The following is a 22,672-nucleotide window of genomic DNA, read 5'->3' on the forward strand; positions in this document are numbered from 1 at the left end:
AACCCCCCCAATTGCTCGGCAGCTCCCTCACTCTGACTCTCCATTAGTGCATGTAGAGGTACTGAGCATGTGTGTGTAATTCAGGCCTGCCGCCTGTGTGTAATAACAACAGAGTGAAAACATTGTAATTTCCCCTTGTGGGATTAATAAAGTATAAATTATTATTTATTAAAAAAAGAGACATTATATGTTTTATGATAAGAATTATATTGATTTTAAAAGCTGTGTAACCTCTTTATTTTATATGGAAAATTCTACATTGACAAATGCAAAAGAAACACAGAAACACATACAATTCAAAATAGAAACCTGACACTGAAACATTACGCAGACTGAAGAATACTAAAGCAATGGAAACTGTAATGTGTAAATCCTTTGCGTAAAGTGCTGCAACCCAATTATGCTGTATTCTAAATTGAATTTGTATTTTGTCACTGATTTTTTTATTTATTTATTTATTCGTATTGTGCATGTGTGTGTGAAGCACTTTGTAACTGCAAGTGCTATATAAATAAAGTGTTACTTACTTACTTCTGTGTTTATATACTGTCTGTTTATATAATTGTGTTTATTGTTATTTATTGTTTTATTACTATTATTATTATAACTAATTCTATTTTTTCTATTTCTTATACTTTATGTATATTTTTTCTTCTATGTCTACTCAATATAATTGAATCGATTAAATATGACACGACCTTTACTATTTGTAACACAATCACATTCATTGTATCATCATAATCACTCTGCAGAATGATGGCATCACTGTGACAAATGTAAAAATTGATACCAGTGTTTGGTGATTGACACTCCTGCTCTGTTTGCCTGTATTTTTTCTTTACACTATCATTTTATTCACAGTGGTTTAAGAATAAACTGGAAGCCCTTACAGTCAGCCATAATATAGTGTACAACATTTGCACATTCTTTACTCAATATCTTCTTCATTTGAAAAACAACTTTACAGCTAGAATGTAAGCTATTTTATATATTTTAATTGTAAATGTCTTTTTTATATTATGACTATATTACGACTTGCGTTATGCACCACGACACCAAGGCAAACTGCTTGTGTGTGAAAACGTACTTGGCAATAAACCTGTTTTTTAATTGTAATTAATTTCACCTTTAGGTCATCAATAAAGTTTTATATTTTTTGTATATGATTTATGAGGAGACAGATCATGACATCAGCTAAAAAAAAAAAAAAAGAGGAAGAAAAAAACCGTTCACTACCACTAGGCGTCGCCAGTGACGTCAGCTCTCATTGTAACGATTTCCCTTTTTCTAACGACGAAGAAGTTCCAACTTCCGGTTTTTGGAGCGCCCTTCCGATGTATTTTTGTCCTGAAATTGGACAGGGAACACAACAAAAAGCTGCCATAATCGCTCACGTCGAAGCCCCGCAGCCGAGAGGAGGATTTGATGTGACGCTTTAATGTTAAAAGACCAAACGATGTCTGTGGTGTTGGACGGGAGTCCGCTGAAAGCGATGCAGAGCTCACACACTCACACACCGCAGCCTGCCCTTAGGTGAGTGGTGGTGGAGAGGAAGCGGCTGGTCTGACAGAACAAGTAGCCTACATTTAGCCTATAAAGTCAGTTTAGTACATTTTGTATTTAAGTTAACTGTACAAAGATTAGTGGTTCAGACCTTTTATATATTTTTACACTGTTCTATAGCGCCAGCTCATGGTGAAATTTACTGGATTAACAACACATAAGGGCTACATTGAATACTTCTCAGTTAATCGATTATGCATGTAACGTTACTCTATTAAAGGTGCAAAAAAGATACACATGAAAAGTTGTTGTAGCTCAAAATGTTGTTTTACAACGTTGATTTGTCCTGACCAACACCCCAAAATACTTGAAAACTAAAATACTAAAACTAAAATGATATCAGTTGGAGCAAAGCTAGTATTTGTAGAGCAGTATCCAGCAAATGTTGGATATATTTTTTATTTTCTACAAGATTTAAATAGTGCTGCAATGCAACTACAGATCATTTCCATTCGTAATAAGTTTGTTGTAGAGTGGATACGTCTAATAATCAATTAGTTGATCAAAAGAAAATTTATGTAACTTTTTTGATAATTGATGGATTTTTTTTTTTTTTTTTAAAGTCATGTAGACATCAATGGAAACAGTTTCAAGTTAGGCTACAGGTTCTTAATTATGAGGATTGCTGTTTCTATATGTGAAACATGCATTTGGACTAAGCAATTGATCATTACATTGGGAAATATATATATATATATATATATATATATATATATATATATATATATATATATATATATATATATATATATATATAGTTTTCTGTTGATTATTCTTCAATTCATTAATTAATCAGTCATTTAGTGTATCAGATGTGAAAAATGTCTACCACAACTTCCCATTGCCCAAAGTGACTTCCTTAAATTGCTTGCTTTTTCTGACTAACGACTAGTCAATCAAAAAGTTAATTGATAATGAAAATGATTGTTATTTTCAGCCTTAAAATATATCGTTCTCTTTCTTGTTATTAGAGATATATAGTTAGATTTGTATGGGTAGTCTGAAAGAACCTTCCCTTCTCACAAATACAGGCACACACCTCTTTTCATTCCCTTTCCTCATCACTTTCTGCTTGTGGATGCTAAACTCCCCACTTGGCCCATCATTTCATCATGTCCACTCTTCTCCTCTAGCGCCCAGGAACTCTCCCAGGAGATCAAGTCCTTCATCAGTGGCATTGACACCGTTCAAGGCCGAAAGCTCAGTGTCCGGGAACACGCCCGCTGTGCTGTGCGCCTGCTGCGCTCGGTCCCGGCCTGTCGAGGGGCGGTGCTGGAGCATCTGAGGGGCGTGTATGATGAGCACGTCTCTGCTTTCCTGCACAACCTGGAGACAGAGGGCGATGCCAGCTCCGGGGTCAGCTCCAACCTGGAGGACATTATACAGGTGCAGAAGGACACACATAGAACGTCTTAAAACTAGTAGCTTATCTTTCTTATATTGAGAGGTTTATTAAGATTACAACATAAAATTGGTTTTAGAGGCCCACAGGAGTAACGGATCCACACCCTGCCCAATCTCACTAGCCTAAATGTTTTCCTGCATTCATAAAAATATGACAATGGTTTGGGAAATTCCCCAGAAAATTAACTATTATTTCTGTTTGTCTGTAGGAGGTTCATGGCGTGCTGTCAGAGTTTATTCGTCTCAACCCCCGGGCCTGGGCCCCTCTGGTATCCGCCTGGGCTGTGGACCTGTTAGGCCAGCTGAGCAGCAAGCACGCCGGCCGCAGGGTGGCCCCCCACTCCTCCAGCCTCAACGAGCTGCTCCAGCTCTGGATGTCCTGTGCTGCCACCCGGTCCCTCATGGAGGCCTACTCCCAGTGTTTGGCTGCCATGCTGGCCTGGTGCCCTGATGCATGTGTGGATGCGCTGTTGGACACCTCAGTTCAGCACTCTCCGCATTTTGACTGGGTTGTGGCTCACATCGGCTCCGCCTTCCCGGGTACTATCATCAGCCGAGTCTTGGCATGTGGACTCAAGGACTTCTGCTCTCATGGCGCTAAGGAACAAGGGCTAATGGTGATGGGAGTGGATAAAGGCAGCAGAGTGCCAAAGATTGGCTCAGTGGTGGGAATCCTTGGACACCTTGCAGTGCACCACTCGGACAGCATCAGGAAGGAGCTTCTCAGGATGTTTCAGGAAAGCCTGAGTCCGTCAAGCCCTCTATCTCCCACTTCATCCTCAACATCTTGGGAGAGTTCCCCTCAACTCCGTCGTGCTGCAGTTCCATTTCTGTTGCAGCTGGCTGCAATGTCCCCCAACCTCTTTGGTGCGGTGTCTGCAGAGCTGGTGGAGCTGCTGCGCCCTCCTGTCCTGCTCCAGCTGCAGGCCTTGCTGCAGGGCCTCCCCAGAGAGGAACTGGATAACATGCTGGGGCTGGCTGTCCACCTTATTAGCCAGAGCCCATCAGGAGGGTCCAGGGTCCTCCGTTTTCTGGCAGACACAGCGACCCCGGCCTCAGTCATCATCTCCGGCCCTACACCCTCCCCTCATGAAGGTGTCAGAGAAGGTTGCGATCGCCTGCTCCAGATGCTGCTTCTGCATCTCCACAAACTGGTCTTCAACCGCTCAGATGGAGCTGAAGTCAACCCTCATCACCCTGCTTCCTCTCAACCCAAGAGGGTCATCCCCTTCTTGGAGGAGCTGCAGTCTCACGTAGGTGAGCTCTGTGCCGAGACACTGCGACTGGAAAGGAAGCGTCACCTCTGGCTGCATCAGCTGCTGTGTCTGCTGTCGGTGTATGGGGGTCCCAGCATTGCCACTGAGGCCCTCTGCCAGCTACTCACCCAGGCCCACAACCCAGAGGAGCTGGCTCTGGCCTGGCAGCTCCACACCACATTGTCCTCTTGCATGGTGGGACTCATTCATGCCGCTGTAGCTCGCTGTGTAGCCCAGATCCATGCACACACTCTGGGGCCCAAGCAGCTGAGGCAGCTGTTGCTTAACCTGGCTGCAGCCATCCAGAGTCAGGATGAGGAGAAAAGAGGAGCAGTAGGGGTTCAGTCCTCCATGGCCATCCAGGTGGGCTCAGCGGTCTCAGGACACCTCCATGATTTTGGCCCGCTCCTTCTCCACGGTGACCCTGCTGTATCTCATGCTACAGTGCGCCTCCTGTCCTGTAGCCCACTCCCTCGCACCTCCTCTCCAGCACACCTGCTCCTGCTCTCTCGTGCTGCCGTCACTCATTTCTTTCTAGCGCTGAGGAGAAGAGGAGAAAGTGGGAAGGTGGGGAGAGATGGGGGACAGGCAGTCGAGGCGGTGAACTGTTCAGTCCTGCTCCTGTCTCGTTTCGCAGCGTATTCTACGCTCACTCTCAAAGCGGTACTTCAGCAGCTGGTTGAGGGAGCACTACATAAAGGCAACGCTGGCCTGTTTGGAGGGCAGATCGCAGATATGTCTGGGGCCCCTTTGCCTTCCCCATCGGTGTCTCCTGACATTGGAGCCTCGTTGCTGGATATCAACTGTCGGTTCGGTACCACCGTCAATTTTTCTGGCAGCGTGTGGTCTGTGTTTCATGCCGGGGTGATTGGAAAGGGGCTGAAGGTCCGCACTGACACACAGCCGACTGACCCATTGGGGGTCATGCAGGTAATTTGCACAATTTAAGAAGTATAGTTTAGCACAGTTTCAAGCAAAATGTGGAGTAGATAAGCTAACGATAAGCTAATGTAAAACATTTGTTTACAAAAAATAAATCTTATTGGGTGGAGGTACATTTATGCGGGTGGCCCACCCTGGTAAATTTTGAATATTGCACACACTGCAAAGCTACAGAAATGGACACCTGAAAATCATTAAATATACTAGAATTGTACTTAACGTGTGTTTTGTGTTTGATGTGCTTCAGCAAAATGTGTCACCGTCACTTTCTTCTCTCTGTAGAACGTCCAGACTCTGCTGGCTGTGGTAATCCAGTGTTGCAGCTCCTCTGGTCTTAACGGCTCCATCACTGGCTCCCGACCACCATCTGACCCAGACGAGCCGCTGCCCATCAACGCAGAGGCAGCCAAGGTTGTTGCAGTTACTATGGTGGAAAACGTCTGTCCAGATGTGGCCAATGGTGAGCTGTCCTGGCCCCCAGAAGAGCACGCCCGCACCACGGTGGAGCGAGACATTCACATTCGACGTTGCTTTGAGGCCCACCCGGTGCTCTTCCCTCTGCTTCAGGTGGTGGCAGCTGGACGCCCGGCTCTCTGCTACTGCTCAGCTGTGCTCAGAGGCCTCCTGGCCACTCTGCTGGCCCACTGGGAGGCATCCCGCGAGGTGTTGTCCACAGACTCCCCGTGGCACCTCCAGGCCTCCTGCCTCCTGGTGTCCTGCATGGGAGAGGGCCAGCTCCTGCCTCCTGTGCTGGCCAATGTCCATGAAGCCTTCCCCCACCTCACTCCCTTCGAGGTGAGGCTGCTGCTCCTAGCGGTTTGGGAGTATGTGAGAGGCAATGGGCCAATGCCCCAGAAGTTTGTCTTTTGCTCAGAGAAGGGGCTGTTCTGCAGGGATTTCTCACGGGACGGTGACGTGGCAAGATACGTAGCACCGATTCACAGCGTCCTGCATAAAAACATTGATAGATTGGGACATCTGTGCTGGCGGTTCCAGCTTTAAAGGGTAATAGGGAACAAACAGTATAGAGCAGGTGACAAGGAATAAATAGAGACTGTAAAATAGATGGAATACTGTGTTACATTACTCTGAGAGTGGACTGCAAAGTTGCTTTTACTGTTCTTCAATTTCATACGTTTAGTATAGTATGTGTGTGTATCTTTTGTACAATATTATTGTTTCTGTGACAAAGACAAGGAGACAAGAGAAATGGCACACATGTATATTATTTTAATACAGAATTTGCTCCACACAAAACACAGCCTTAATGTGTCATTTTTGTTGGAAATTTATAGATTGTTTTGTATCATTTTCAGATTGTTAATGTTCTAAAATTGTGGCTACAAACATGCCTTGCATCTCTTGTTATATGCCAAAAGCTGTTGTTTCAACCACATTACAAAATAAATGATTTTGTCCTAGAATGTGTCATGAATTGATCGTCCTTGTTAATGCTAAAATGAGGGAATGAGTGAATGTTGTCACCCCTCAGATCTACCTTGGGGGATCCCCATGTTTGGAACCAGTGCTTGAATCAAAATTTAAACCAGGATTCATAAATTTAGGATTGGTTTTCAGGGGTGTTGTCGTGGATTAAATTAGACTGTACACGCGCGTTTCCACCACTTATACGTTGCATTGGTTGGAAATCAATCCAGCGCAAGCAGTGGGACAAATCCATGACAAGTGACTGTAGCCTGGAGATGACGTGTCTGTGCCTGAGAGGATGAATATGCAAACGAAGTTGACGTAACGATACATCCTCCTTTTATCGTCAGCCAGAAAAAAGATAAACTCCATAAAGTAAATATTGTAATATATACATTTAATTCGCATTATCTTTATTAGTTTAAAGAAGAAAAAGCATGAATATTTCAGTTATTGAGAATCGTACTTTTTAACGATCTTTGTTGCGGACTGGTGTGGGCGGAGTCAAGCGGAAGCAAAATCAAGATGGCCACCATCACTGAAAGGTAAGACAAAGCAGGTCCGCCGTTTCATCGTGAATTTATCATTCGTTCGATATATTATCAGCGCGCCGGAGGTCAGAAATTATCGCTGTGGGTGAACACTTTGTAGACGCGTGAGCAAACTACTAGTTACTACTGTTTTAGAGTTTAACGGCCGCCAGGGGAATTCATACGGGAAAAGGTCTCGATCCCATCAATTCAATAAGCGGATTGACCGGCTGTTAGCTGTTAGCAAGGTTAGCACGATATCCTGATCCAAAGTGATATTTAACGACAACACTGCTGTCAGACAACTAGGCGGTAGTCCGTCTGTAAAAGACCGATACAGTACTGTTGTCAAATTAGTATTTTGTGCCTGCTTTCTGATGTCTTTCTTTTCCATACAATCCGATTGAATGCTAGCTAAAATTAGCGCATTTTAGCTGATACGTTAGCTCATCATTTCAATCACATCACCCGGCTTTGACAGGAGTATGAGATTGAGAGGGCTGCAGGCTCAGGGTATAACATAAGAAACGGGATTTTGGATACTGTTATAAATGTAAATGTTTATGTATGTTAATGTGTAACTGTGTAGCTGCAGCAGGATGATGAAACGGGAAATGGGTTAGCTGCCTTTCACTTGAGGACACATTTTACCAGCACAGAGAGATCAAAGTCCGGGTGTGTGTGTTCTGTATAAGATCAACTCCGGTGTACGTACTGTAGTTTGGTTATGGTCATCATGGGTAGCTAATTACTTGGGCATTGTTCAACCACATGTATGTCAATGAATTTGTGAGGTGACCATCTAAAGTTTAGGTTGTCTCCTTGATTTTCTTTGAAGGATGGCGCCTGTCTTGGTGCTCTGGCTGGCCGTGTGCCTCAGTGTGACTTGGGCTGTGGACAGGGGCAACTTCAAGACCTGTGACCAGAGTGCCTTCTGCAAGTGAGTGCAAGATAGAACAATAATACATTTACTTACTTAAAGTTGCTTTAAGAAAAGCAGACAGATTCATCACCTGTGTCCACTCTTATTATTCAATTTTAAACAGGCGTCAGCGAGCGTTGAAGCCTGCTGAGTCTCCCTATCGAGCCCTGCTGGAGACCATGGAGCTGACCAACACCAGACTCACGCTGCAGCTCATCAATGATAACAATAAGGTAAATCACAAATTCAGATCCAGTTCACAATGTAGGAAATTATGGCTGCCAGAGGGAAAGGCACTAACTTTAATTCACGAGTGCCTCAGTTGAATTTTCCAGCACTTAACTAAAATGATAAATATGGCCATTTGTTAAAGCCGTTCTCAGATGGGGACATTTTCATGCTATTATGAAAGAACAATTCCCTTCTTTGTGGCATCAAAACCAAATGCCTAATAATGGCTAACTAAGTCTAATGCCGACTGAACCAGTTTGCCAACCTCTGCTGTAGTGTTTATGAAATGTTAATGCAATTTCTCTGTACCCTCTTTTGCTTCTCCTCTATCTCCCTCCTTCCCCTCTCAACCCCTCTATCTCTCTCTCTGCGTTTGTCTCTCAGGTGCGTCTGCTGCTTGAGCTCTACCGTCTCCAGGGAAACATGACAAGGGTGAAGATTAACGAGCTCAAGCCGCTTAAGCCTCGCTATGAGGTCCCAGATGTGCTCATCAGGGAGCCGCCTACTGAGCCGTAAGTCTTCCAAGGGTGTTACTGACTGTGTGGGGTGGGTGGTGCTTTTGATATGACAGAATCCAACTGAAAAAGCAAAATTGACACCTTTCTGTGTTCAGTCCTGCCATTGTCAATTTTATTAATTTAGCCCTAAATCTTAGTCTTACACGCTCTATTTTTCTATACAGAAATCTTACATCTTCCAGGATAGACAGTTACAATATAGATAAAGATAATGATAATATAGACCTTTTTGCACACAATGTCAGGGTAGGAAAAGCAAAGGTATAAATAATATTAATGATGGCTAAATTCCATTTTAGCTGCTTCAGCTTCAGGGTCCTGGTATTGTGCATGCTGGCTCACGTTTACACTGTCACGGCTAATAGGGATACTTGAATAGAACAGAGCCATTGTGAATGTTATGATTAACACCTGTACTTTTCAAAGTCAAACTACCTGCTGTGAAGAAAAAAAAAACAGTAAGTAAGTCTCCAAAGAAATGACTCATAGGTGTGTCTGATTTAAAAAAATAAAAATAAATAAATAAATAAATAAATAAATTAAAATATTAAGAACATTTTATTTGACTGCAAATATTTAAAGAATACAAAAACATCCTTGTGTTCTACTGTAGGTTGAGGCATTTTACCCATTGGCACAGACTCGATTAAAATTCTTCCAGGGAAACAAAAGAGCCCACTTGAGATAATTGCCTTCTGGCTTCATCTCTCATTCAGAATCTCATTTCAAATTTTCAACCTTGGAGTTTAGTTTTTTGCTTCACTAGCAAAGCAAATTAGGCAAACCTACAGCATTTAGATAGATGGTGAGTAGATAGTTAGGCTGTTGTGGCTCTGGTAGAGCGGTTGTCTACCAATTGGACTGTCGGTTGTTCAATCCCTGGCCCCTGCAGTCTACCTGTCAAAGTTTCCTTGGGCAAGACACTGAACCCTGAATTGCTCCTGATCGGTGTGTGTGAATGTGCATAAATGTTAAGCCCCCTGAGGCAAATTTGTGAAATTGGGTTATATAAATAAAATTGACTAGACTTTACTTTTCCTTTTTCTAAACCAAATCCTCTCTTTAACTTCACTTCCTCTCTCTCTCTCTCTCTCTCTCTCTCTCTCTCTCTCTCTCTCTCTCTCTCTCTCTCTCTCTCTCTCTGCCTCAGCCTGTCTCTCTTGTCTCAGGACGAGAATGGGGTCGTGCTGTCCCTGGGGGCGGAGTCTCAGAGGGTCATCGTCAGCGCCCGGCCCTTCCGATTGGACATCATGGAAGGGCGAGACGTGTTGATGTCGCTGAACTCGCGTGGCCTGCTGGCCTTTGAGCACCTGAGGATGCGCAAGGACACGTGAGAAACCCACGAATGCACACACATTTACAAATGCCAGCCCTCTTTTAATCCACGTCCTCACTCAGTGGATGATTTCGATTTTTGTTCCCATGAAATGGTTTTGTTTTTTGAGTATTGTCTCTGACTCGTTGTTCTGTCCTCTTTTCCCTATCATCCTAGTTTCTCCTATAAAGTAACTAGCACAGTGGCTAGCGTGTGGGATAATATCAAGAGGGTATTCTCTAGGTAAAGACCCTTAAGATTTGTAAGTGTGTATTCTGTTCCTTGTGCTAATGCTGCCAATAGTGACAAAAATCGTAGGGACTCCCATAACCGCAAGTACAGTGTGTTTACCCTCCAATAAATTTGACTGAGAGCGGTGTGGGTGAGTGTGTGCATGTCAGTGTTTAATTTTATCCATAATGTAGGGGTCAAACCAGCCCCCTGTTATCATTCTCCATATCTTTGAAGGATAATTAAAACTAATAATAACAATTGCCAGTTGTATATTGTTCTTCTCATTTCATGAAACAAAGAAAAATCATCCTAATCATGAAAAAGCACATTCACGTAAATGATGTAGGGTCTGACATGCCAACCAGTGATTTTACTGTCTTGTCAGATCAGTGTTCGATTAAATAAATCGTTTATGTAGAGTGTCACTTCAGCAGATCTAACGTTGTACCTGCATGACTGGCTGTGCAATGTTGACTGAAAGTAGTTTTCATGCTTGCTTAGCTCATGGTGAGAGCTAACTGTGATAGATGAGGTGTGGACCAGTTTAGAAGGCACATACAAGCACACACATGTAGTCTGAGTCACAACAGATAGTGTCTTATTTTCTGGTACCGCAGCCCAGTTCCCAAACCCAACAGCAACATCTCTCTTTGTGGTTATACTCTGAAGTTTGTATTTCAGTTAAAGGGGTTTCAAGTTCTCTTAATTGGGACATTTTCTGCAATTTTTTTTTTTCTGGCACAGTGCTTCTTTTGAGCTCTAAAGCCATACTCGCATTATTGCGGAAAAACAGCTTTTGTAGGCGCCTTCATCGTTGTTGTGTTTATGGTGTATTGTGAGGTCCAGCAGCGATGTATGAAGTGTGGTTGCAATTTAAGATGAAGATTAAGGAAAAAAAAAAAACTGAAAACGTTTGCAGGGTAAGATATCAGCCTTAAGATTTTGTTATCAGTTTTGTTACAAAAAATGCTGTTTAAGTCTCAGTACCGATCTAACTACGGTTAACGTTCACATTGTGACCTGATGGTCTTTCAGAAAGTCCATTTGCCTTGTATATTTGGAAACTAATGATGAATAGGAGCTCGGATTTTTACACATCAAAATCTGTTTGGGGAGAACTACTGCATATGTAAAAGAAACAAAAAACAATCCTTTTGTGGCTCCAGAGGGAGCTGTGTGAAGTCTGTTAAATGTTCTCACATGATGTCACTTGAGTCAGCATCAGTTGGGGTTGAAGACTACATGTTTGAAAATGAAATCTCAGGGTGTGGATTTAGAAAGAAGTGAGCTTAGCAGACCTCTGTAGCACACTCCTCATCACTGCTTAAGACTAGCAGCGCGAGGCTACATAAGCTGCTACTAGCATTACTCATCAGAATCACCATCTGTTGGCGGTTGAGTTGCATTGTGGGTAGGCGCCAGGTTCTCGGAGAGCCTTGCTTTTCCGCTGCAATGTGAATATGGCATAATAGGCTTTTAAGACACATTTTGGCAACACTGCCTCTGGCTTGTGCTGCAGATCATGCACATCAACAGCTGTGTGACTAACACATTTTTAGCAGTTCAGTTTTAGCCTTGTTTGATGGGGTCTTTAGGGCAATGCCATGGCCACGATCACACCATGGTAAACGGGGAATCCACTGGGTACCAGTTGGTTCTGTAAGGAGCCTTGTGGGTGATACATGCAGCAGCCTCTAGAGGTCCTGTCCCATAATGCTTAGCTTGAAATAGCCACAAGGTAGGGAGTTGCTCAGTCCCCTTTGCCATCAAAGTTAAGTCAATCAAGACCTTGAGTATGTTTTAGTTGTTATTGTGAAGTCAGGGCATTCACCAAACTCCCCAGTTTGTATGTCCTTTTCCTTTTTTATTATAGTTTAATTATGCTCTTATATATTGTCACTTGTCTCAAGATAGCATGATTTTGCCAAAGTGACACATTTTTCTTTTCCCTATATCCCCTTCCTCCACTCGTTGTGCCATGGAGCAGTCAGGTAGAGCCAGAGGCCGAGAAGAAAGAGGAGGGTGATCCGGCAAACCAGTCCGAGGTACTACACACTAAAATACACTTTATTTTCCGCTTCCTCTCTTTATTTTAAACGCACCATTTCTACACTGTATCTTCTCTTGTAAATTACATTACTGTTGTCCCTCTTTGCCGGCCAGACCACAAAAGAAGAGGAAGAGAAAGTAGAAGACGGGATGTGGGAGGAAACATTTAAATCACACTCAGACAGCAAACCAAATGGTAAGTTCTACTTGTATTTTCAGTTAGATAGTTAATTTAGCTTGATTATTATTGCCATACTATCTGCATGTACGTGTTATTGAGGGGGTTTCATGTTATATCTAAAATAAGTCTGGTGTATTGACTCTCCTCTAACTGATAATTGGTTGCTCTCGTCTCACAGGTCCATCTGCTGTTAGTTTAGACTTTTCGTTGCCGGGTGTGGAGCACGTCTACGGCATCCCAGAACACGCAGATACCCTCAGACTCAAAACAACGGAGTGAGTGTCAACAACAAGTCATATTTCAAACACAAAATTACAATGCAGTTTGAATTTTCTTTGATTTTGACTGGCACAGGCACAGTGGTCAGTGTAGTCTTCGCTGCATTGGATCAAGTCCGAGTGTGTGTTTTTTTTTTTTTGTTTTTTTTTCTGTTTCAGTAATGGAGATCCATATCGGCTTTATAACCTGGATGTGTTCCAGTACGAGCTGTATAACCCTATGGCCCTTTATGGCGCTGTCCCAGTCATGTTGGCCCACAACGCCCAGCGGACCACAGGCATCTTCTGGCTCAATGCCGCTGAGACCTGGGTGGATATTAGCTCCAACACAGCTGGAAAGGTATGTCCCTTTTTTATTTTTCCTTAGGTCCTGGGCCTGTTTTGGTCCAAAATAGCCAGTAATTAATGTCTGCTCCACCAAAGCCCAGTGCTTCACTTACTCACTTTTGTCTCTTTCCAGACTGTGTTTGGAAAAATGCTAGATTATGTTCAAGGCTCCAGTGAGACTCCACAGACAGACGTGCGTTGGATCTCTGAAAGCGGCATCATTGATGTCTTCATTATGCTTGGGCCAACACCCAACGATGTCTTCTCTCAGTATGCCTCCCTCACAGGTAAAGTAGGAAAATGAATGACTTGCATGAACTCTTACCGTACTACCTTATTTCCCATGTTTTCCCATGACTAAAGAGTGCTTCCTGTAGTTTATGCTGGGTGCACAAGTATCACTTTCAATACAGGTCCTGAATACTAAAATTAAAGAAACCGTTTTATCAGAAACAAGTCTACACTTTCCAGTTAGATCAACTACTTGATGCACAGATTAAAGAACGTTGACACTTTCGATAAAGAGACACAATTCATCGATTTAAACCATGCTGTTTCACTTAAACCAAGTTTGTAATTAATCATGAACAAAATTGAATTTTTCAATGGTTCAGACATTTAACACAAAGGCATTGGCTCAGTTTTTAGTCTCTGGAAAATCACCTTGTTATTTCACCTGGTATCCACTAACCCAAGATGACGTTTAGAGTTTGAAGTATGGGTGCCTGTGTTGCCAAATAAAAGATCTGACTGACCTCCTCAGTCTCAGTTCCCCTCCTCACATCTTCTAACTTCCTTCTCCTGTTGTTCATCAGGCACCCAGTCCTTCCCTCCCCTAGCTGCTGTGGGCTACCACCAGTGCCGCTGGAACTACAATGACCAGGAAGACGTGACTTCAGTGGATGCTGGCTTTGACGAGCACGACATCCCCTATGACTATATCTGGCTTGATATCGAGCACACGGATGGCAAGCGCTACTTCACCTGGGATCCACACAAGTTTGCGACACCAAAGGAAATGCTGCAGGGTCTCATGGACAAGAAACGCAAGGTACATACGACAAATAATCCAACATCACTGTACCAGCAGACGACGTTAGGATCCGTCTACTTTCCATCTAAAATAAATTATCTGCAGGCACTGTGATGACATGACTTACACATACACTTTCAAGACTTTGTGCTCAGTCTTCTTTAATTGTGTTTTTTATAGATGGTGGCCATTGTGGATCCTCATATCAAAGTAGACAGCAATTACAAGATCCATAATGAAATCCGCTCTCGGGGATTCTATATCAAGAATAAAGATGGTGGAGACTACGAGGGCTGGTGCTGGCCTGGTAAGAGATTGACAACTCTGCGTCAATCAGCAGAAAATGCATTTGTAAATATTCTTCATGAACTGAATCTTCACCGGGAAACATTGACATTTTATAGTGGCATGTTTCTCAGTGTGCAGATATTATTGCAATGAATATTTCTCACATTCTTTTCTGTATTTTGGCTGATGTCCTTTAGGTAGTGCCGGCTATCCAGATTTCACCCGTGCAGACATGAGAGAATGGTGGGCCAGCATGTTCGCCTACGATCAGTATGAGGTGAGTCTGAAGGACACTCGTCTCTCTGTCACTCAGTTAAAGACAAACCGTCAGTAATCTGCAACTAAGTGTGCAAGTGAGATACTAAAAATTTAGGCTGTTGCTGTGTGCTAGCTTTCTTTTTTTTTAGACCTTTATTTAACTGGGAAATTCTTCTGCAAAACCCAATGGCATATTCTCACATGGGAGCTGCCAATTACAACCTCATTTTTTTACTGTTGCTCACTGACTCTGAATATTTTTGGCATCTGAAAGGATTTTTCATTTTTTATTTCTGCGCCCAGGTTTATCGACTCCCACCTTTCCCATAATATGGTTTGTCTGTCCTCAAAACTTACATGCACAATCTCTGTTCACTCTCCAGGGTTCCATGGAGAATCTGTATACGTGGAACGACATGAATGAGCCGTCAGTCTTTAACGGGCCAGAGGTGACAATGCACAAGGACGCTGTGCACGGAGCCTGGGAGCACCGTGACGTGCACAACTTATATGGCTTCTATGTGGTGAGTGCACACAATTCGTCTTTAGCTTTTTGTGAAAGACTGAACCTTTCTGTTAAATATTTGATCCTCTTTATGTTTTTCAGTCTGGTTGAGTATTCATGCATTAATGTAACTACTGTTGCGTAGGCCACTGTAGTTGATTTATTGGAGAAAATGACAGTGGAACTTAATTTCCAGTGTGTGTCCAAGCAGGTAAAAAATGTCAGTACCACTCAGAAACCAGTGCTGAACACAAATCAGTGTTTTAGCTAAATAAAATAGCCATCAGACTTTGACAACATTGTGTGGGACATTATGATTTTAAAATAATTTTAGTGATACGACTTATACTATCATAGTTCACAAATCTGTTTGAAAAAGTACTAAATATAATGATGTTTTTGGGGGGGAAAAATAGCACTGATTATCCTGTGTACAACCTGCAGCAAATGGCCACAGCGGAGGGTCTGATCCAGAGGTCAGGAGGAGTTGAGCGACCCTTTGTTCTGACCAGAGCCTTCTTTGCCGGGTCGCAGCGCTACGGTAAGCCCTTTTTACTGCGTTTACTTTTCATTCTACCAGCTGGTGTTTATGATCCATACTGCTAACCTGTTTTTTGGCATTGCATATATTGTATATATTTTTGGATTTGCACCCAGGGCATGAAGTTAACTTTTTTGACCAGCCAGTTTTTTTTTTTTTTTTTGCCTCCATAAAGGTGAAAAACAGGAATTGCTGTGTCTCTATGATCCTATCCTGTCCTATTGATGGTAGCCTACTCGTGGACATTGCGCCGTCATCACGTGCTGTAGTAGGGGGGCCCGCCTTGATAATCCTGCATAGGGGCCCGCCGTTGGCTCGTTACGCCACTGCATATAAGAGATGAGATGATTGACAAAATCAGGAGTAGCCTACGCGCACCACAACAAAAAAAAACTGGTGAATGCGCACCATAACACATGTTGCAAAAAAGTTGCAATTTATTTTGTATAGTTCTTAAAAATAAAAAAATAAATAAAAAGAACTTGTTTTGGGGAGAATAATAATTATTACTATTAATTAATTACTCTGGGCTGAGATTTTCTAGGAACCTTACCAAAAAGGCTCAGGATGCTGCAAATGTTGGTATAATATGAAAACAGCTGGTGGATTTAAGACACAAAATAATAATTTATTGAATGAATCAAATATGAACATATCTGTCACTGTCAGTGGCTTGTTGATTTTACATTGTTAGTTAATTTCCTAACCTGGGCTGGGACACACATTCATACGGTTTGATAAAGTACTTATTGGACTTTAACTTATCATTGCGCTTACAGTAACGAGCGTAGCTGTCCTCAATTTAGGTCGTCTTGTACATCTCCTCTGCGTTTTTTTTCCTGCATCCACCATGTATGATTGTGTGTGTGTTTGCGCGTCAGTCGCGGGGGAAACGGAGCAACAGCCCCGCCCGCTGCAGAGAGCCGACAGGATTGAAACAGCAGCAGCTTTCAGCGACTTTAGAGTGTTAAAATGTGTACAGGTTGGCAGGACGGTCTGAAATGTTTTGCACGGTCTTTCGCTGTATGTTTTGTTGGTAATGTGAGATGTTCGAGTCACACACACGTCTCGTCTTCATATCAGATACTAGGAAATTAATTTTACCCGTTCTCACTCCCGCTTGGTCAGTGGCTGCACATGGGACTGCTGGGATTGTGTGAGTAATGAAAATGCGATAGAGGGCCCCGGCTATCAATCAATGTCTTCCAGTGATGCGGGCCCCTGATTGGACCAGGCCCATAAGCAACCGCGTACCCTGCTTACCGATAGTTACGCGTCTGAATCACTCAATTCTCATTGGCTACCTGCCAATGTGGCAGGTTGATTGACGGTGTTACCCGCCAATTGCAAAATTCGCCCGCATTTAGCGGGTGGTCGGGTGTTAATTCCATGCCCTGTTTGCACCTTATTTATCGTCATTTTAAATGTTTCTATTTGCACTCCTTCCTATTTTGTATTGCAACTGCTGCACAGCTGTTTTGCTCAATGATAAATAAAGTGCTGTCTTATCTAGAAACATGTTGTGTCGGGCTATTTTCGCACAGGACCTTGAGTGTTAAAGTGTGTTTGTTTCTGTAGGTGCTGTGTGGACAGGAGATAATGCTGCTGAGTGGGAGCATCTGAAGATCTCTATCCCCATGTGTCTGAGTCTGGGCCTGGTTGGAATCTCTTTCTGTGGTGGTAGGTATTATCAAGCTTCACAGTCTGCTGTTACACTGGTACTTTGTCCCGTTGGTCAGTGTAAAAAATAAAATACTTGGACTGCCTTCCAACATATTCAAAAGTATTCTGCATTTCTGCCCTTAAGAGTTTATATTTAACTATAATGAAGTGTTATAATAGACATGAGTCCCCTTATTAACAAAAGTTGCACACCACCCTAAAAGTCGGCTGCCACAGAGTCACCCACGGCTACAACAGTTATGCAGGATTGTGATACTAAAAAAAGAAATTACTTTAGTTAGAATCAGTTTTCTGAAGTAAATTTGACTTGGATTATCCTACAGTGTTTGTTAAAGTGCATGAGGCGTTACCATGGTGAGAGCACAGGTTCCCTGGGTAATCTAGCTGCAGTTATATATATATATATAGCAGTTGTGCTGGCTGTATGTATGAAGCTCGTATTTGTGATACGATCAGGTGTTTTATGTTATTGCACCTGTGTTAAAAAATAATTGATTTAGTACAAGAAAAACACACATACGGCTCCAGTTCCAGCCATAAGCTCCAAAAATAGAACATCTCTGGAGTCTTTGGACTGGAGTTTTGTTTCCCCAAGACACTTTATTTATATAATCCTCTGAACAGCCCAGATCCGACACTAACTCTGACCCCATCTGTCTCATAGCTGACGTTGGTGGTTTCTTCAAGTCTCCGAGCACTGAGCTGCTGGTGCGTTGGTACCAGACGGGGGCGTACCAGCCGTTCTTCAGGGCCCACGCCCACCTGGACACCCCCCGCCGCGAGCCCTGGCTGTTCGGTCCGGAAAACACGGCGCTGATCCGTGAAGCGGTGCGCCAGCGCTACGCCCTCCTGCCCTACTGGTACCAGCAGTTCTACCACGCACACCGCACTGGACAGCCCATCATGAGGTGAGGACAGGGCAGGAAGCATTGTTTGTGTTGGTGTCTGTTTCATGTCATCTTACCAGTAGTGGTGAGTTACAAAATAATCTCCAATCAGTTTATATTGGTACCTGCTTGTCCAGCTTGAGATCATCTCACTCTGGCTTTTACGAAACAAAAATGTGTCCCCTAATCTGAATTATAATTATGCATACAATCTCAATGCACAAAAATACATTGTATTGGGCGCCCGAGTAGCTCAGTTGGTAGAGCGGGCACCCATATATAGAGGTTTACTCCTCGACGCAGCGGGCCAGGGTTCAATTCCGCCCTGCGGCCCTTTGCTGCATGTCATTCCCCCCTCTCTCTCCCCTTTCATGTCTTCAGCTGTCCTGTCAAATAAAGGCCTAAAAATGTGGCTGGTTAGAGCGGGCGCACATATGCAGAGGTTTATTCCTCGATGCAGAAGGTCCAGGGTTCGAATCCGATCTGTGATGCTTTTCCTGCATGTCCCCCCCCCCTCTCTCCCCTTCCAAAAAATAATCTTAAAAAAAAAAATACATTGGTTTGAATTCACTGCAGATTTCAATAATATGCTTTGATGCAGATGAAAATCTTGAAATCACGTTACTCATCTCTATTTCAGACCACTTTGGGTGGAGTACCCTCAGGATCCAGCTACTTTCGCTCTGGATGACGAGTTCTTGATCGGTGAGACACAGAACACCAAATCTTCAATTTTCCTGTTAAAATACATCCATCAAAAGATCTCTTGATGATTTTAGTTTTCTTTCTTTTTTTTTTTAAATCGGTGTCTGATGTTCAAAGTTGTCTCCAATTATTGATCAATTTTAAATGCAGAATCTCTGCAGCTCAGTCCAAATCTGTACTGTTGTTATTGTGTTGAGTGTGGATCACTTCTGTTAAATACAGCCGAGGTACAAGAGGACAAAGTAGAATGAAAACTTGAAATCAATTCTAACAGTAAGGCAGACGTGGTTCAAAACAGTTATCAGATCCACTGATGTTACTTAACTCCGCTGCAGGTAGAGACCTGTTGGTGCACCCAGTTACTGAGGAGGGAGCCAGGGGAGTCACCGCCTACCTGCCTGGCAAAGGCGAGGTAAGAGGAAGAAGCACAGAGGCTTTAACACATCTTGCAGTTACTGTATGATTCTGGTGTCTTCAGGCTGAACTTTAGTGTTCCACTTGAGTGGTTCTCTCAAGAAAAGGTGATTCAGATTGAGGTGTTCTTGTTCCTCAGGTTTGGTTTGACGTTCAAACCTTCCAGAAGCACAACGGGGCCCAGAACCTTTACATCCCTGTCACCATGAGCTCTGTAAGATGCACAATTTCTACATTTCGAGGCCCTCCACATCCTTTAATAGTATTTTCCTCGTTTCCTCTGTAAATTGGAGCTTTCTGTCTTCTTTTCAGATTCCAGTGTTCCAGCGTGGCGGCTCCATTATTCCCAAGAAGATTCGAGTTCGCAGGGCCTCCTCATGCATGATGCACGATCCCTACACTTTATATGTGGCTCTTAACCCCCAGGTAACTCAGTTGCACATACCCTCAATGACAGCTGCCAACACACAACTGTTACCCACTGCTATTTTAAAACGTTGCATTGTCATACTTGATTTTTGACTTTTTCTTTGACAGAGAACTGCAGAGGGTAAGCTCTACATAGATGATGGCCACACCTTCAACTATGAAAAGAAGGAGTTCATCCACAGGAGGCTGTCCTTCACCAACAACATCCTCTCTTCTGTGTGAGTGATGAATATTCTCAGTTTCAGTCCGGTAGAAAACTGCTGAAAGCTTCTCTTTAAGCAAAAATCCACCTCAGATAGGCTCCTAGATATTTCAATTTAGATCTTTATTGTGTCCCAAACATACAATTATAAAACATTTATGATTTGTATTATAGGGGTTACTTTATAATTTTTGTGTTGTAAATATTAAATCCATGTCTCTGCTCGGTCAACAGTAACTTGGCTCCAGATGCCCAGTTTACCACCCAATCCTGGATTGAACGCATTGTCATACTGGGAGCCAGTAAGCCCAGCACGGTGACCCTGAAGACTGCTGGTGAGTGGCCATGATACAGCCGTTCTCCTGCGTGTTTATTCTCATTGGTTGATTCATTTAAAGTTATGGACTGTATGCTGACCAAAGGAATCAGCTGAAATGCCTCTCTTTCACAAGAGGCAGCGAAACATTTTTTTTAATAAGAGTTAGAGTAAGAGTTTAGTGATTAAAACCCAGTCCAGTACAGTGGTACAATCTTCCCACTAACCTTAAGTTAAATGAATGTGAACACCGTTTCCCTAAAGAGATGATCATTAAATAGTTTGCAACTTTCTCTCATAACTAAGGCATATGGCACTTAAAGAAATGAAGCCAAATGAAGAATTTGTTAATATAGGTGATTGAAAATTTGATTTGGAATTTTATGATTGATATTTATCAATATCATCTTGGCTAACCAGGTCTCTTATTTTTAGCTGTTAACTACTACAATACTCACTTCCTCAAATTATAATACCGAACGTTTTTCCTCAGTCTTGGAGCTCAAACACCATTTTGTGTGGACAACTTAATTTGTGTGCACTTGAACGTCTTCAGACAGAGGTCGGGAGAAGTTAGAGCTGTAATCAGGCCTTAAAAGTTAGGCCCGAAAAGGACCGAGCCCAACAAGTACATTTTGATTGACAGCTTTTTAAAAACCCGAACCCGTTTACAGCCCTACTGTACAAAAGGCCGTCTATCAGCAGTGATTAGAGTGCATGTCGGAGAATAGTGCGGACACGTGCTTCACACCGCGAGTGGGCACACGCACCACTCGGCGGAAAAGGGAGAGAAAGAAAAAAAGAGACTGCACCGCACGCACACAGCTCTTTTGTCTTTCATAAAGAATGAGTCATTTATACATTTGTTCATGACTAACGGAGGCTATAGGCCACTTGGAAGTTGGAACAAAGAAATAAAATAAGTCCTCCAGAGGCCAGCCTCCGTTTCACCTCCTCAGCATCCATTTTCACGCTAATCGAAACGCATCACCTGACCGCTCATTTACCACGCAACCCCATGGGCTGCCCATGTAAAATGGTAGAAATTATGACCGAATCTGACCCATCGGGTTTGGACAAAGATCTTCAGCTCTAGGAGAAGTGAAGTGTGAAAGTCTGTTAGAAAATGGCTGTAAAATGTTTTGCTGTGCTCACACTTCAGAACCGATTACACTCACTGAAACGGAGTGTGAAGGTTTTCAACTTGGGTGCAGTTTCCTGGAGCTGGGTGTTTTTTCAGCCAGTCATATTGCACCTCAGGATTACAAAGACTATTCGTTTGGCTCTGTGAGATTGACGTACCCTTTTCTCCCCAAAGTGTCTAATTAAACTTTCTTTTCTGTTTTGCAGATGGTAAGGAGAGCCAACTAGAGTTTGACTTTGACGCCTCCATGTCTGTGTTGACGCTCCGCAAGCCCGGCATGAACGCAGGGGTAGACTGGAACGTGATGCTTCAGTAACCATGGAGACAGGAAAGGAAGAGCAGGAGTAGAAAATGACTAAACTGGACTGAACAGGAGAGAGAGAGAGAGAGAGAGAGAGGGAGGAAGGAAAAGGCACAAGGCGCTGATGCTCATGACTAACTACAGCAAGACAACAGGATAGCCATCATGGAAAATAAAGGACGGACACACACACACACACACACACACACACACACACACACACGTAGACCTGTCAGTCAAACTGAGCCACGTAACATCGCTGCCATGTCCCTTATGTGTTCGGTCGCACTGTAATACCTAACAGAGGTTACTACTAGATAGATAATTGTTTGTCACATTTTTCAAATAGATAACAAATGAGAAAATGTTATCATTGTAATTAATATTTGGGCTAAAGAAAGAACACACTTTGTTGTCCATCCAGTCTGCTTCAGAAGAAAGATCACTATGGGGGGATTGTTTGCCATTTAAAATGAAGGTTCACACTTAAAGCACATGCTCTACCTGTTGGTGATTCCCTCTTATCTGTTTCTGACTCGATACTCAAATTCATTCCACCCCTCTTTTCAGCCAAGCACTTCAATCAGCTCAGAGTTCGACCTTCGTTACCCTTGCCACGTTTCATATATTTTGGGGAGGGCTTGCCAACAATCAGCTTTGTGGCTCTACACTTAAAGGTGGAGTCAACAGCCAAACAAATACATTCTTGTTCAATCTCTCCCTGAGCTTGTCCGTGATGAATTATTGTGTGTGCATGGAAATGATACATCATTGTCGCTTCATTACGG

General features: G+C 43.0%; 2 protein-coding genes across 6 annotated transcripts; both read left to right on the top strand.

Annotated features, from left to right (window-relative positions):
• The first annotated feature begins 1,263 nt into the window (after window positions 1-1,263).
• On the top strand, window positions 1,264-6,586 carry ints5 (integrator complex subunit 5). Its single transcript, XM_031303411.2, has 4 exons — window positions 1,264-1,533; window positions 2,697-2,949; window positions 3,177-5,153; window positions 5,448-6,586. The coding sequence occupies exons 1-4, from the start codon at window positions 1,439-1,441 to the stop codon at window positions 6,165-6,167; spliced, it is 3,045 nt and encodes a 1,014-aa protein (XP_031159271.1). The 5' UTR covers window positions 1,264-1,438; the 3' UTR covers window positions 6,168-6,586.
• Window positions 6,587-6,877: 291 nt separating this feature from the next.
• Window positions 6,878-22,051, top strand: ganab (glucosidase, alpha; neutral AB). 5 transcript variants are annotated; one of them, XM_031303318.2, is made up of 25 exons: window positions 6,878-7,138; window positions 7,962-8,063; window positions 8,170-8,278; window positions 8,661-8,788; window positions 9,945-10,124; window positions 10,287-10,352; window positions 12,331-12,388; window positions 12,507-12,588; window positions 12,752-12,848; window positions 13,011-13,191; window positions 13,312-13,465; window positions 13,994-14,229; window positions 14,392-14,518; window positions 14,697-14,776; window positions 15,141-15,281; window positions 15,707-15,803; window positions 17,382-17,483; window positions 18,151-18,394; window positions 19,014-19,078; window positions 19,414-19,490; window positions 19,632-19,706; window positions 19,805-19,918; window positions 20,030-20,139; window positions 20,358-20,458; window positions 21,790-22,051. In XM_031303318.2, the coding sequence occupies exons 1-25, from the start codon at window positions 7,119-7,121 to the stop codon at window positions 21,897-21,899; spliced, it is 2,856 nt and encodes a 951-aa protein (XP_031159178.1). In that variant the 5' UTR covers window positions 6,878-7,118; the 3' UTR covers window positions 21,900-22,051. The 5 variants fall into 5 exon arrangements, with proteins under 5 accessions (XP_031159178.1, XP_031159182.1, XP_031159179.1 ...); XM_031303319.2 differs by having other exon boundaries at window positions 7,132-7,225; XM_031303320.2 differs by lacking the exon at window positions 6,878-7,138 and adding an exon at window positions 7,145-7,248.
• Window positions 22,052-22,672: the final 621 nt, after the last annotated feature.

This window comes from Sander lucioperca, chromosome 1 (assembly GCF_008315115.2).
Source record: "Sander lucioperca isolate FBNREF2018 chromosome 1, SLUC_FBN_1.2, whole genome shotgun sequence".
NCBI classification, from domain to species: domain Eukaryota; kingdom Metazoa; phylum Chordata; class Actinopteri; order Perciformes; family Percidae; genus Sander; species Sander lucioperca.